Source organism: Xenopus laevis, chromosome 8L (genome assembly GCF_017654675.1).
Source record: "Xenopus laevis strain J_2021 chromosome 8L, Xenopus_laevis_v10.1, whole genome shotgun sequence".
Classification (NCBI taxonomy): domain Eukaryota; kingdom Metazoa; phylum Chordata; class Amphibia; order Anura; family Pipidae; genus Xenopus; species Xenopus laevis.
The window spans coordinates 17087612-17105163 of NC_054385.1; the positions used below are offsets into that span (position 1 = coordinate 17087612).

At 35.7% G+C, this 17552-nt stretch overlaps 1 protein-coding gene across 2 annotated transcripts in view; it reads left to right on the forward strand.

Annotated features, from left to right (window-relative positions):
• The first annotated feature begins 215 nt into the window (after positions 1–215).
• The window catches only part of lhx2.L (LIM homeobox 2 L homeolog), a 36231-nt gene continuing 18894 nt past the window's right edge, over positions 216–17552 (forward strand). Inside the window, exons 1-3 of one of the 2 annotated variants that reach the window (XM_018229556.2) lie at positions 216–1143; positions 3072–3274; positions 4692–5059. In XM_018229556.2, the coding sequence (XP_018085045.1) occupies positions 961–1143; positions 3072–3274; positions 4692–5059 (754 nt within the window). In that variant the 5' untranslated portion in view covers positions 216–960. Of the gene's footprint in view, positions 1148–3071; positions 3275–4691; positions 5060–17552 lie in introns of both variants that reach the window. The other variant, XM_041572487.1, reaches the window with a different exon arrangement.

The following is a 17552-nucleotide window of genomic DNA, read 5'->3' on the forward strand; positions in this document are numbered from 1 at the left end:
ATCGTGGGAGAAGTAGGCAAGCCCCAGTAGATGTCCAGGCTAGTAGATACCCTGACTAGCCCCCACCCCATGTCACATGATGGGACAGAGTTACAGAAGAGCTGAAAGAGAGAGAGAGTCTTGATTGTAAGTGAACAAGCCTTTCCCCCACCCAGTACTCTCACACTATAATAAGCAGCCCTTGAATAAAGGATGCAGCCAATGGGAAGAGGGCAGGGGCTGGCGTCAGAGGCCCTGTAGAAAAGGTGCAGTTGTGATTGCACACAGAACTGCAGAGCAGGAATAAAGAAGGGAGCTTCTCACTTTAAGGGATTACAGCAAGTCCATGCAGTAGAGGACCCTCCTCCCCCATTACTCACATAGCCCTGCCTGCAGGAACGAAAAAACTTATCACAACAACCTAGAAGATCTACAGCACCCATCATATTAGAAGTTTGATGCTGGCAATCATGTCTCCTAATTTTCTTCTTTTTTTTAAATGCCCATTCTGAATTTTGACAGCTGATCTCCAAAGGACTGTGGGCATTCATTCACTGACTTGTCTCTGGAGTGAAGTGCAAGTTATTTTATACATGCCAAACAACGAAAGAGGCCTTGAAACCTTATTTTTTGGTATCTAGAAGGCTTGTCGCTTCCACCCAAGGTGTCTTCAGCTTGCCTTCTCCTAATCTTGCCAGCGCATAGAGTTAAAGGGACATTTCATTTAGGGATCGACTCCACCGACCACCTGAAGATGCAAAGATTTGCCCTTCAAGACTGACTCCTAACAGTGCTGCTATTTCTGGGGGCACATCACATGACATTCCCAAGACAGGAGGGCTCAGGACTCTTTGACTTGTTTTGATATTAATATATATATATATATTAATTACCCCATCTGGTTAAGCCTATTTACTGGAAAAGAAGCCCGACCTCCTTTGTTGGCCTGGACATTCGGTGCATGGCTTAGGACTCCAGTGTATGGAATTAGGCTACCAAAGCATCTGTAAAGATTCCCACGCGTGTCATTTCCACGCTCCAGAGATGCTTTTCCACAGCCTATCAGGGGGGGAGATGCATGGGGTCATCGATGAGATGGACAGAAGAACCAAGAACGAAGTCGCTGCTATCAGCTCTGCCATTGATAGAGGGGAAACTGAGACGGTAGGTATGGAACAGGAGTCGCAGAGATGTTCATTCTCCCAAAAAAATAGCAAATTACATTATCCCCTAAAACACCTTTATATTTTTATTTGATATGCATTTGATGAATTTAAAATTAGAATTTTCCTTAGGCGAGGGCCTTATCTCCTTCGAAATAAAGATCTTTATTCTGAGGAAAATGTTTGTTTTTTCAGAATGATACCGCCAAATCAAAAGCTTTATAAAATGCTGGATACGAATGAATAACTAGGAATTAAAGTATAACCCCCCCTCTCATCCAGTCGCAGCGACTAGTCTGTCATCTTGTTATAATTGAGATCATCAACTCGCTATCGGTAAACACAGCGTTTTTAATGGTTCTGATATTAATATCGTGTCAATTAAATGTTTCTTTGTTTTCCCAAGGATGTTATCTATCAATCATACATTTAATTATGACTAAATATATATATGCAATATATATATATATATTAATATTTGTGCGTGTGTTAAGATTTATTTATATATATATTGAAGTTTTATTTTTGTGTGTGTATATATATATATATATATATATATATATATATATATATATATATATATATATATATATATATATATATATATACACACACCTAGATGCACCACCAGCCCAATGTAGTTATGTAGTTAATATACTACCTGCAAAGAGAACATCCAGGTATGTGTTTACATACTTAGGTATATATCATCAATGTATCTGTCTACTCCCCAATCCTCTCAATATTTTCTTTGTCAACAATAACTCCAGAAATCTGATCAATAGAAAACGATTGCTACAATAAAACACCCTGAAGGGCAATTTGCTTTTGCATGATCTGCAGTTTACTAAAGTAATATCCTAAATTTGGCAAGAAGCACTTGCTTTAGTATTAATTATCTGGTGCAACAGTTAGGTAAATCCAGTATGTATTTGTTCATGAAGGTTATAAATATCCAAGAAGGTTATAAATATCCTTGCGTATTTAATAATGTTGCAATATATATATATATATATATATATATATATATATGTATATATATATATATATATATATATATATATATATATATATATATATATATATATATATATATATATATATATATATATATAGGCAATACATAGGCAATACTATATATATATATATAGGCATTCAACGTCTTCGTATCTAGGTATAGTGAGCGATTTTTAACGACGTGATCATCTAATCGGGGGGAAAAAACGATTTATTTTTAAAGTTGACTTTTTATATTCTTTGTTTTCCACTGGAAAGCTTCATTGTGTTGCAACAATGGGAATTTATATAAATCAGCGTGAAAACGCTTTACCAGAGACCAGCTTTAGTTTGTAATTCGCCTTAAATGTCCTCATGCAGAAAAGACTTTCATTCAGCAGGATTGCACGTGGGTATACAGGTCGCCTTCCAGTGCAATGTGTCTCCCTGAACAATAATTACTATTTATTCTGCCCTATTAACAATCCAAATTCGACAATCTGCGCATTATTTGGATCGCTTTGGGTCGAAACATTTACAGAAAAGACCCTTTTTAAATCCTCCTTTAGCTGCTGCTTAGAATTACCCAGTTGTTTCTGCTGGCGGTGAAAGTGTTGGTCTAATTTTCCAAAGAAGATGATATAATCCTGGTTTAGAAAGAGATAACTCAATTGAGAATTATCAGCGTTCTTCTCTTCTGCCCTGAAGCCTTTATACGAAACTAAACGAAATCCCTTATAAAAACTTTTAAATTACTATATTTTCTTTTTTTCTTTTTATTTTTCTTTCTTTTTTTTTTCTTTCTTTCTTTCTTTCTTTCATTCTTTCTTTCTTTCGTTCAGTGACAGTTTCTCAGAAAACTTCTGCACTGAATGAGTTACTAAAAAGTGCCATTTTTATTCTCTAATGTTTCCTGTGTATCTGTGTCTCCAGATTATGCCATCCATCAGCAGTGACCGGGCTGCACTTTGTGCTGGGTGTGGAGGGAAGATTTCAGACCGGTACTACCTCTTGGCAGTTGACAAACAATGGCACATGCGTTGCCTAAAGTGCTGTGAATGTAAATTAAACCTGGAGTCGGAGCTTACCTGCTTTAGCAAAGATGGAAGTATATACTGCAAGGAGGACTATTACAGGTACAGCCCCCTCTTTGCCTTTATAACACATTCTGCACACTGAGCAGCCAACAAAGAACCTATTGCAGTGTATTATTGTCAGTCTGTATGGATGTGTCTTTTTTTCATCCACAATTACTATTTTTACTAAGGTACAGTTAAATGGGTGGTTACAAAGAAAGGCCAATGGGTAGTGGTGATACAAGGTCTTGAAACCCGAAATAGATACCTCTCAATGAAACCTATTATTTCCGAATAATCATCCAGAGATTGATCTATTCATAAAATAAAAAAAAAAGAGATTGTGAGATATCTATGTGTGTATATATATATATATATATATATCAATCTGCAATCAGACCCAGCAAGCAAAGAAATTTTGGAGCAAACCTTTACACCAATTTCGTTTCAAGTCACTCCTAAATCTAGAATACACCATGTAAATGGGGAACGTTAAACATTATATCAATTTTATTGATCATAATTTGGCAGTTCTCATTCCCCCAGTAACATAGCTGTTTAGCGCTGTAATAATAATAATAATATTAATGATATATTTCCCCTGCAAGCTAATAAATAAGAAATTCTGATTTTTTTTTTAATGCCTGGATCATAGATTGCTCCGTATTCATTATATATGTAATTATACCATAAAATCCATTTACTACCTTGATTTTGTGTATATTAAATGCTATGGTATGACTTCTGCAGGAGAAGCTAACATTTCTGAGCTCTGTAGGAGTGTCCCTTTTAGTACACACCACCATCTAATGACCTTGTTTTTCTATCTGATCTGAGAAACTGAACACTACAGTATATAGATATATTTTTAGCCCATACTATATATATATATATATATATATATATATATATATATATATATATATATATATCTATATATATATATATCTATATATATATATATATATCTCTATATACATATATATCTATATATATATATATATATATATATATATATATATATATATATATATATATATATAATATCTAAAATATATATATATTTTTAAAAAAAAAACAACAAAAAATATAAATATATATATATATATATATATATATATATATATATATATAAATATTTGTGTGTTTTATTTTTAAATTCTATAAATTAAATTCCAATACTTCACATACAAAGCAGGACATTTTTGATATTCCTTATAGCCAGAGATATGTATGCAGGCCACCGTATCACGAGAAAAAGTTTTCTTGGCACCCTTTAGTTCCTAACCAGAAGGCTACTGCGCCAAGACGCACCAGGACGCAAAAGGCGCCAAGAAAATGGTTTCCCATTAAAATAATAAAAAAACAACAACATATTTTTAAGTGTTTTTTTGTTGCCTATTGAATGGTTTATGAATCTATTCTCTTGCATGTTGTGGATGACTAACTGTGACCTGTCCTGGTTCTGATTGCACAGGCGGTTTTCAGTCCAGAGATGCGCCAGATGCCACTTGGGAATCTCTGCCTCTGAGATGGTAATGAGAGCCAGGGACTTAGTGTATCACCTCAACTGCTTTACCTGCAACACTTGCAACAAGATGCTCACCACTGGGGACCATTTTGGGATGAAGGACAATTTAGTATACTGCCGGCTCCACTTTGAGACTTTGATACAGGGAGAATACCAAGTTCATTTCGGTCACTCGGATGTAGCATCAGGGAAGGGCTCAGTGGCTACCTCTTTGGGGCTGCCTTACTACAATGGCGTGGGAACTGTCCAGAAAGGGAGACCAAGAAAGAGAAAAAGTCCAGGTTCTGGGGCGGATCTAGCTGCCTACAACGCAGGTAAGCAACTGTCAGTTCCTAATGCCATGTTGTGTCGCTGATTACACACAGCACAGCTTCCATTTATTAAAGCTCAACTGATAATAATAGCCTCGCTGGGTATAATTATTTGCAGCAAGTGCTGTCAGCCTGGTCATTTGCCAGGACTTGAAAGCTATAGCATTACTCGCCTTCCAGGTATAAAGGCAGAATGCTTTGCAGTCAGGTGAAGGCGATGAGGCTGCTCGCCCGAGCACATCTTCTAAATGGCTCAAGAAAATGAGCCTCTTGTTCATGCATAAAAGGAGTTTCTTTTTACATGATTTGTGTGTGTGTGTATTTGGGATTTTGGGTGGGTGTGTATAGTGGCGTTTATAATACATATTTGGCACTGGTCATTGTGACTTTGTACCGGTGAGGCTGAATAATGGCAACTACTTAGGAAACAGATAGATTTGGCAGATTATTGACAGGGAAAAGACTGACAAAATATAGTTGCTTAGACCTTTTTAGGGGCGTCTATTGTTAAAGGTGCGGTTCTCCTTAAAGTATGTTGTAGAACGACTAATTCTAAGCAACTTTTCAATTGGTCTTCATTTTGTTTTCATTTTTGAACATTTTGCCTTCTCCTTCAGACTCTTTCCAGTTTTCAAATAAGGGGTCACTGACCCCCATCTACAAACCCAAATGCTCGCTAGAGGCTACAAATCTACTTTTAGTATGTTATAGAACGGCTAATTCTAAGCAACTTTTCAATTGGTCTTCATTTTGTTTTCATTTTTGAACAATTCGCCTTCTTCTTCAGACTCTTTCCAGTTTTCAAATAAGGGGTCACTGACCCCCAACTACAAACCCAAATGCTCGCTAGAGGCTACAAATCTGTTGTTATTGCTACCTTTTTATTTCTCATCTTTCTATGCAGGCTTCTCCTGTTCATATTCCAGTCTCTAATGGAAATCAGTGCATGGTTGCCAGGTTCATTTGGACCTAGCAACCAGACTGCTAAAACCAAAGAGCTTGAATAAAATAACTATATATCTATATATAAATAAAGATATATATATATATAATAAAAACCACAAATAAAAATGAAAACCAATTGCAAATTGTCTCAGAATATCACTCTCTACATCATACTAAAAGTTAACTCAAAGGGGAACAACCCCTTTAACCAATGATATCAATTGCTGTCTCAATTCGGAGGGAAGGGGGTTAAACAGATTTTGTTTATTAATCTATAATGAATAGGAGGAAGGCTGATCATATATCCAAGCATCAGGTTACAGTCTGCACAGGGACATTCCATAAATAACCCCCAAACAGGAGGGTGTGGGGGCAGAGGTATTTGACTGCTCCTTGCTGATAGAATTTGTTGTATAATCAGCATCAGTAGCAAAATCCTCTCGTGTCTTCTTTTAGGATCACCCTGTGCTATTGATAACCTAGAAGGGGACTGGATAGCGTCAGTCTTGTCGTGTAACAACGATATTTAGTAAAGTGTATCCAGTTCATGATAAACTAACGGTATTCTGGTCAGCGCCAATTTATTGTTATAATAATATTATACATATAGTATAAATAAAATATTATACATATATGCTTCATTAATTTCATGTATTCAGACGAATACTGGAATTCAATGTGTTTATAACCATAAGCATATCGGATCGCAATGCATTTCCAATAGTAATTCGGATTGAAAAAAAAAAGAAAATTCCCTACCACATTAATGTTGTTTTTATATTTTTCTTTATCGTCGTGTGTCACTTGTGGAGGGTTAATGGCATACAATTTACACGGTGGATCGTTTACAGTTCGTTACATTTACTACATAAAGTTGGTTTGGGGGAAATAGGAAAACGAAATAAGTGAAAAGGTAACATTCTGGCTGTTCTATTCTATCCCCCCCTAAAAGAAAAAAACTGGCAGTGTTTTCGAGTATGTCCTTTATTTTCCCGTATGGTTAATTACGCTATTAGAATCGTTAACTAAATTGAGAGTGAATTTGAGAGTGAACATTTTATTTTCAAATTGTTGTAAATGTACAAACGCTGCCGTTTTCAAATGCTGATTTAGAAAAGAGTTTCGATTGTGAAATTCTAGTGACCATTTTCCTTATCTATCATCTCTCTCTCTCTCTCTCTCTCTCTCTCTCTCTCTCTCTCATCTATCTATTTATCTATCACCTATTATCTATCTATCTATCTATCTATCTATCTATCTATCTATCTATCTATCTATCTATATCTATCTATCTATCTATCTATCTATCTATCTATCTATCTATCTATCTATCTATCTATCTATCTATCTATCTATCTATCTATCATTTCTCTCTCTCTCTCTCTCTCTCTCTCTCTCTCTCTATCTATTGGTTATCATGAGTTTTATCTTAACTCGAGAGGTCTTTCTTTCTTTCTTTCTTTCTTTCTTTCTTTCTTTCTTTCTTTCTTTCTTTCTTTCTTTCTTTCTTTCTTTTTCTTTCTATACTTTTGTATACTAACTTTTCATGATGGATTATTTTTTTAAACACAGTGTGAGCACAGACCTAGGTTGAATTGAACTCAGTAACTCATATCGTTCGACTGCATCATGTGAGTGTTTAACCCTTATACATCCGGAATGCCCTGAAAGGGATTAACTAATGGAAACCCACAGAACTAAAGCCTTCCTGCTTTACCCCCCCCCACTTGTTATTAGAAATGCTAAATGGCTCCCATTGTGCCCCTTTAACTGGGCAAGCACTGCAGGTTTAGCTGGGCCAGTTTGGAAGTGGATGGATTTTGACAGGCAGAAAATAGCTCAGAAGGAAAGCAGGACTTCAAAAAGACTTCCTTTCTCCCTATGTGATAATAATTTCCCCCTTCACTTGCAGCAATTGCCATTTGATTGGCTTTTTTTTTAGGTCAGTAAATCAGTGCTTGGGAGCCCCACAGAAGCACCTGTGAAATTTGTTAAGGACTACACCCCTCAGTGAGTTTCATTACCTCCCTCTCCACAGCCCCACATCCCAAACCATCCAACAGCATGGGGTATTTTATTTATTCATAGATGCCTTTAAAGTGAGGGTGCCCACATTGGGGGGGGGGGGTGTATTCACATTCCTTTGGTTTGTTACAGGAAGGGGGATACCCCAGGACTCAGGCAACAGACATCCCTCCTAATGACTAACAACTTTACCAAGCATTGAGCTTTTTCTTCTTTTATATCCATTCTGTGTATGGTAAAAACTGTGCTTTAATTATTTAATCCCTCTGTTCCGGCCTGTTTGTCCAATTCCATTGTTCTATTTTGAGTCTATCTATTCCATCTATCTGTTCCTACACGTACCTATGTATAATAGACATGAATATCCTCCTTATAAACGGTGCTTAGTGATGTCATCGGGAGCTTAGTGATGTCATTTCTGTCACATGACTCACTGAAATTTTTGCATTATAATAAAGTACCCCATTATTGCAAAATAATGAGGATGTTAGAAGTCATCTCAGAGTTCCATGACCTGTATGATTAATATCCTTATATTTTACAAGAGGGGATACTTTATTCACAATATAATACTTTATTCACTAAATAATAATTCTCTAATCACTCTATTCCTATAATTATAAATAATACTAATAATTATTCCAGCTCTTTTCTCCTAGATACATATAGGTGTGCATCTATTTAGCTATTTTTTTAGTAGTACATATAATGCACACATGTAAGGCAAACTGATAACCATAACACACCATGATATCTTTTGACAATAATTAATCCCAGCCTATTGTAGTGGCAAGGAAATGAGCCTTCTGGTTGCTCTCATTGTACCCTTGGGGCTGAAGTCATTTGGGATCTGGATTTGGGTCCTTCAAGCAGGGAGCTAATTCCCAGGGAAAATAAAGTATGGTGGATATTGAGGGAAGTTTTTGTGTATGAGGACCCTCAGTATTGTGCTGCCTTTAGCTCTCCCCGGGCACTAGGAGATGAGGGGTCCTGCCTAATTCTTGTAGACAATAGATGGTTTAATGTCACAGGAAATGTGGTTCATGAAACTGGTCCCTGAGAGGGGAAAATCCCCCCGCCTCCTACTGAGTCATCCCCATTTTGGGTGGGTTGCAGATCCTTCTGTTCTGGGATACCTGAGTGGGAGCTATAAAGTTTTGGTTAGCTTGTATGCAACATAATACAAGCAATTATTCTGTTTGTACGAAATGTAGGCTAATAATGGGATTATATACATACCAATTTATACACTCAAATACCATACATACAGACCATCGTTTGTTAAGAATCGAACGTCGGTAAAAACAGACAAAATCACTTGCAATTGACCCTCGCAACAAATTTTAAAAGAACAAAATTAAATACTCCACCTGGTTATATTTGTCTATTGGCAAAGTACTTTTTTGTTTCCGCCAGGGTTCCATTTTCATTGAATCTTGATGTCGAATATTTATTTATTTCTTTGGAGAAAAAAAAAATAAGCCTTAGTAAATACAAGAACTGATTTATTTACACGCCAAAAATGCAAAAAAAAAAATCAATATATGCTGTAATGCAATACAACATGTCAAATACGGTTACATAGTTAAATTTAAAAGGGTTGAAAAAAGACAAAGCCCATCAATTTCAACCCCTCCAAATGAAAACCCAGCATCCATACACACACCCCTCCCTACTTTTAATTAAATTCTATATACCCATACCTATACTAACTATAGAGCTTAGTATCATAATAGCTTTTGATATTATGTCTGTCCAAAAAATCATCCAAGCCATTCTTAAAGGCATTAAGTTAAACAAAAAGTGTGTTCTGAGAAGTGTTAAATACCAAAACAACATATCAAAGAAACGTGAAGTTTAGGTACTTATTTTGCCTTACACAAAATCAAATTGTTCTCCAAATATTTTGTGTTCTGCGCAAACTTGTTACACTCAGTGGAGAAAATAAAATAGTTGTACAAAATGTAATTATTTCATAAAAAAAGCAATTCAAAATAAATATTTTCCAATAGTTTTGTGCCTAGTTTATCATTATGAAAGATTCTCTGAAGGTCTAGAGGAATGAATTAGTTTTAAAAGCAAAAAATATGAAAATTGTTTCATTATATATATATATATATATATATATATATATATATATATATATATATATATATATATATATATATATATATATATATATATATATATATATATATATATAGAATTGTTCACAAAATCTGGATGCACACTAGGATTTTTAGAAAAAATAAAACTTAACTTTTATTCAATGCATATTTAAAAGAAAACAGGCCAACGTTTACACAAACACACACATATATATATATATATATATATATATATATATATATATATATATATATATATATATATATATATATATATATATATATATATAATCTCATTGCAAAATGCTAAATTATTAACCATTAAACCACATTGGCAAGATCCATTATACAGAATTATCACTTAAGGGCGATGGGCACTTATTTTATTTTAAACTCACTAAAAAGAGTTAAATTGTGCTTGCTTTCAGTGGTTGATTAATTGTCTAAAAACGCTTTTATTGGGGATATAAGTAATTATTCTGACTATAAAAGAGTTTGCATAAGAATAAAGTGCACTGATTTCTAAATCTAGATTAGCCAAAAAAAAAAATAAGGAAAATCTGTCTTTTAGTAAAGAGTGTTTGGGAGGGGGTTGTCTTTCTTTTTTTTGTCCAGAGTACAAAAATCTGAAGTGAACAGATAATTGTTTGAATAGTCCCAGTGATGTGTGAACAGAGGTCTCCTTTTGCAGCTCACTAGCTCCCCCTAGAGAGAAATGAGCCTAAAGATGATGAAAACTTTGATTCAAATGCTATGGGTTGATTTTACTAAATTCTCCAAAATTCACAATATAGAAATGAAAATAGGAAAAAAGAAAGAAAGAAAGAAAGAAAGAAAGAAAGAAAGAAAGAAAGGGAAACAATGTTTTCTCTATAGCGGTATGGGACCTGTTATTCAGAATGCTCAGGACCTGGGGTTTTCAGGATCACAGATATTTCAGTAATTTAAGTCTACTAGAAAATAAAGTAAACATTAAATAAGCCCAATTTTGCTTCCAATGAGGATTAATTATATCTTAGTTTGGATCAAGTACAAGCTACTGTTTTATTATTATTATTATAGAGAAAAAGGAAATTGTTTTTAAATATTTGGATTATTTGTATAAAATAAAATGGAGTTTATGGAAAGACAGCCTTTCCATAATTTGGAGGTTTCTAGAAAACTGGTTTCCGGATAACGGATCCCATACCTGTACTGGAAAAAATAAACCCGCTGAATTTCAGCATAAAAAGGCAGCTTCCGTTCTCAATTTACACACTTCTTTTAATTCTCATTTATTGTTTAAAACATAGTTTATGGGGTGGGGGCATTGGGATGTGCTTTGTGGGTTGTTTCAGTTTTTCTTAGTTCCTAAGCAGATTTTTTTGGTTGACCTCGGAGGCCCTGCTCAGGATTTTTGTCAGTGGCTGGTTCCCAGAACTGGTTTTGGAGCAGTTGTGCTTGGCCCCAGACAAGTAGAGCACTTGGAAAGAAAATGCAATTTATAAATGTACAAATGGTATATTATGATAGTGTATAATAATTGTTAGTTTAGTATTTATGTCAGTGACCATATGGCTTTCTATCAACAACAAGGAAAATTCTAGACAACCACCACCTATCTGCGCCTGCTGGATGTTGTAGTTCAACAACGGCTAAAGGCTACAAGCCATCTCCTGATTGGACCAGGTACTGCAATATTGTTTTTAAATGTAGCTGTTATATTATAACATACTCTTACAAGAAACAACCAATGGTGACCTTCCAAATACTGGTAAACTCTAAAAAGCCAATGGCTGTAGGAAATGGGGTGCCAGAAATAATCTGGATGATGGCAATTTCCCGTCACCGCTCTAAAGACTGTAGGATAAGGTTGCTCCAGGTCTGGTAAAGCTGGCCATAGACGCACAGATCCTATTGCACGAATCGAGGTTTTGTACGATTTTCATATAGTGTGTGGAGAGTGCCGACATCTTTCGCCCGATCCTGCCGGAGACCATTGCCCATCGTAATCGGATCATTCGGCCATACGTTCAGATTAGTTGCACAAAATAAAGTCCAGAGACTCTGCAGTTCACTCCCTTGGCCGGTATTCAAATCTGTTCTCCTTCAGATGAATAGTAAATAGTTTTTCGTTTGTGGGAAGAAAACCAGCGCTATAAGCTCAGGGATAGACAACAAAAAACTATATATTAGTCGCCAAACGAGCGGATCTTTGCGTCTATGGCCACCTTAACCCATAGCAAACAACCACAGTGCATTTACTGGCTGCTTGTTTGAAAGAAAACATCTAATTGGTTGTTTTTGGCTACTAGACCTGGTACAAACTTTGCAACTTTTCTTTTTAGCAGAGCCGGTTGTTTGTAGCACTAATTGCTGCAGTACTGGCACATTTCATCACTCACATGATCTTTTGTAGTAACATGGTCAAATCTTGCTTTTATCCAGTAACCATAGCAACCAAGGCAGGCATTTGTTTTTAGCATATTAAATGTACAAGACTAGTCTAATCTTGCTGTGGATTGGTCGCCGTAGGTGTTGTATGTGCCTGATTGAGAAATGAAAAATCCAGGGCAGAAATGAATGAAACTGGCACTGAAAAGGCATCAATAAAAATAAGAGTACAGAAAGGGTTATATTGAAATAAAAAAAAAAAATAATTAACTATTAAGAGTACACGATGACACAAATCGATCTTGTTTAAGCAAATATGTCACATAGTCATGCTCAATTGCATGTTTGAAATGTGTCATCACAGTTTGGTAGCATATGTGATGGAAAAACTGCACAATGCAACATGCAAAATCCCATATGTCCAGTGCTGTCAGAGTGCGGCAGTTCTTTAATGTATGTGTTGGAAAACGCACTGCTACACTGTAGTGGATAGATTCACAGACGTCTAGGTCTATTGGGAGGGGTGGTCTACCCTAACATTCAAATCTAGGGTGAATGTTTAATTACAGCCCTAGATACAACTAGAATTATATCAAGAAGGCTGTCATTTTAATATCTTTATATATCATTTTTTGGAACTATCGCACATAAAGATATGTTCGATCACTAAGTAGGGGTTTTAGAGGGTATTTACAGCTTGTGGTATATGCTATGTGCTACAGAGACCTATTTTACATGCTTTATAGTATATATATACCGTATATATATATATATTTATATATATATATATATATATATATATATATATATATATATATATATTAAAAGGGACCAGCACAGCCATCTTTATTTTATAACATGCTGCATCCAACGTTTCATGTAATAAAATAGATAACTTTGTATCAAAACACTGGGGCACTGGGTCCCTTTTAATACAACTATAAAGTTACATTGACAGTGCACCCAGGAAGGTATCAATATCAGAGTGCGAACACTTGGGGGCAAATTTATCAAGGGTCGAAGTGAATTAGAGGGTAAAAAATTTCGAAATTCAAAGTAATTTTTTTGGATACTTCGACCATCAAATAGGATACTTCGACTTCGAATTCGATTCGAAGTAAAATCGTTTGAATATTCGACCATTCGATAATCAGAGTACTGTCTCTTTAAAAAAACTTTGCCTTCAATACTTCGCCAAATTAAACCTGCCGAAGTGTTATGTTAGCCTATGGGGACCTTCTAGAGCATTTTTCTAAGCCGGATACCCAATATTCGAAGTCAAAGTATTTCAATTCGATGGTCGAATTTCTAAGTGTTTTTAACTTCAAAATTCGACCCTTGATAAATCTGCCCCTTGGACTGTATATATATATATATATATATATATATATATATATATACAGATATCAAAAAAAGGTCCGCACACATAGGAGTGAATAAAAAAGAAAAAGTGTAGTTTATTCAACGTTTCGGCCCAGTCACTTGAGCCGTCCTCAGGAAGGGAGGACTTCCTGAGGACGGCTCAAGTGACTGGGCCGAAACGTTGAATAAACTACACTTTTTCTTTTTTATTCAAGTCCTATGTGTGCGGACCTTTTTTTGATATCTGTATATGATTGTTTTTTGTTCCAGCACTGAGGCATCCATTTTGTGTTCTGGGTGCACCGACCCCATGCTGTTTATATAGTGAATAAAGTACCCCCTTTTGTAAAATATAGGGATATTATAAGTTACCGAGGAGTTTCATGACCATATAAAAACACGAGGCCGAAGGCCGAGTGTTTTTATACAGGTCATGGAACTCCGAGGTAACTTCTAATATCCTCATATTTTACAACTGGGGTACTTTATTTATTATAATACACAAATTTCAATGAGCCATGTGACAGAAATGACATCAGAACTCACCGTTTATAACTGATGACATCAGAACTCACCGTTTATAAGGATATAATTTACAGGATATTCATGGCTTTTGTGTATTATATATATATACATATATATATACATATACATATATATATATATATACATATATATATATATACATATATATATACATATACATATATATATATACACATATATATATATATACACATATATATATATATATATATATATATATATATATATATATATATATATATACATATATATATATATATATATATATATATATATATATATATATATACATACATATATATATATATATATATATAGCAACCAACAATCTGTCTTCAAACAAGTGTGGTTTTGCATTTAATTTATATTCCCCATTCTGCAAGACAATACTCCACCACCTTAGAAATAGCAAAGGAAGGGTAGGATTGTGTGATCTGGCTGCTGCATTCTCTTATGTGACTAATTAACAAGGTTTATAAATCCAAATTAGCCATCCACCCTGCTATATTCTAAAATCCTTTCTCCTTATATGACCTTTTAAAGTGTAAAGCCATTGTTTATATGAATAACTCAATATATGGTGATTATAGGGAAACACCTTTCTCAATTCTGGTCTCATTAAATGGCTGTCATTGCTGCCATATCTCTTGTAGACAATGTCAGTGACAATTTGCATTATGCAGTTGCTATTTTTGTTTTGGCGCCCCCCAGTTTGATATTAAAATACTATCTGCTTTTTTGGTTCAGTCACCCTAACAAGCAGCCATATGTTTAAAGGGTAAAGCAAAGTTTGAGTAGGAGATGGCTGGATCAGAAGGAAAAGCAATGAAAAACAAATATTAATGTAGCCTCATAATTAATCTTCTTTCTGGTTGCTGTGGTCACTGTTCTTAGCAACCAGAAGATATTAAAGATTCATGTTAGGGAGACACAGTAGTTAAGCAAAGTTTAGAGTGAAGTATCTTACTAAAAATATGATTTAAAGGTGAACCTTCGTGTTTCATCTTAGCATGTTTAACTGCTGGTTCTATTTACAGAGGCTCAGTGTAATAAACTGTACTGCTAAAGCCGCTCGCCATTTCACAGCTAATTTCTTGCAACCTACAAGGTGAAGATGACATTAACATTACAGGTTTATTTTCTTTTAAATGAAAGAAATGGTTCATTTTCCTTCTTAATTTATGGCATTCATAGAGCACTCAGTGACAGATCCAGAGGTCCTCCCCCATCCTCATAATATTACACAAAAACCGCTTAATGTATTATGCATGGCCTTATCAGAGGCTACTTAATGAGTTAATTATATTTGTTCCCACAGTGGCAGACATAATGCAGTATCACTGTGCCAAGCTGTCATTCCTGCAGCACGACTTGTAATTAACTCTGCCCTGGTTGATGGAGATTTAATGGCTTTATGTGTTGATTGAGTGACTCTGCAACTTTGTGCCTCCCCCCTTTTTTTCTTTTAATTTAACACCTTACCAGAAAATCATCTTGTTTTCATGTGGGCCAAAGGCTATACAGTAGGATGAGCTAGAATGACTGCCATTATCTGTATGGGGGAAACCATAGTAGGACAGATTACCTCTTACATCCACCATATGTGTCATATATGCTTACTGTGTATTGGCATGTTTCGCAACAGGAATGTTAAACGTGCAGCCTTCTGGCTGCTGTGCTCCCAGTAACCCTCAAAATTCAACATTTATAGCAATGCCCATTTGATCATTGCTCACTCAGCAGTTTGCAGCACTGGGATCCCAAGTTTGATTCCCACTGCAGAAAAGTATCTGCATAAGATATGTACATTCACCCCATGTCAGCGTAGGCTTTCTCTGGTTACCCTCAAACACTCAGATATAGGGAGAATCATTGGCTCCAGGTGTGTGAATGAACTAGGGACACCGTCTCCAGTGGAGAAGATACTAATGTGAATGATGAACAACCACTAAAAGGGCAATGGCACACGCTGTTACTGGAGGAGATTAGTCGCCCAGCGACAAACCACCTCTTCTTCGGGCGACTAATCTCCCCTAAATGCCTTCTTGCCGGCTAGAATGTAAATCGCCGGTGGGATGGCACTTGGATCGATTCGGCTTCCCCAAAGTTGCCCAAAGTTTCCTCGGGAAGACATTTAGGGGAGATTAGTCGCCCATCCCAGTAGCAGCGTGTGCCACTGCCATAAATATGTCTGTGCTGTATAAAGGATAATACACCTTAAAATCAGTCTAAGTATTATTTTTTTTTATTATTTTACCTTGATATTTACCTACAGCAAAACATGGAAAAAACTAGCTCCTTCCATACCATTTATTCATAGAAAGGCCAACATCCATTCAGCTATTACTCCAGCCTCAAGGAGTAAAATAAATTCCTCACTGACCCTCAAAAGGTAGATTTAACTTTATGCTTTGCTTAACAGATATCCTTTGTACTGGATAGGTTTTGATCCCACTCTTGGAAACCCACAATTGAAACACTCATGATCTGTCCCTGTGTTCTTTATTTTTATAATCGGGCGGTCCCTGATAGTGAAATATTCTTTTCTCCAGCCACTTCACTCTCCTATACGTATTCCGTTCACAAGACAAATTTTTTTAATGGCCAACTATGGGGGAAATTTACTAAAGGGCGAAGTGGCTAACGCTGGCGACGTCATTTTGGCACTTCGCCGATTTACTAACGGTAGCTGGTGTAATTTCGCCAAGGAGATAGACTCTGGCGCAACTTCGCACTATAACGCCAGGCAAATTTTTGGTCTGGCGAAAGAGCGTTACTACGCAAATTCACAAAGTTTTAGATTTTTACCGCCAGACATGCCTTCGCCACCTCAGTCCAGGCGAAGTGCAATAGAGTAGATAGGAGTTCCTCAAAAAAAGTTGAAATTTTTTCGAAGTCCAAAAAAAGATGGCGTTTTTTCCTATTTAAAGGGTGATAAACTGAAAAAGATCGCAAATTTTTTTTAGGGTACCCTCCTTCCCCCCTACATTTCCTAACATATGGCACATAAACTATACTGTGGGCTCATGTGTAGGGCAATATAACAACTTTATATCATTTTATTAAGGTTCCCTGGGCTTGTGTAGTGTAATGTATTTGCTGCAGCATATACGGCCATTGTACTTTAACTGCACGCC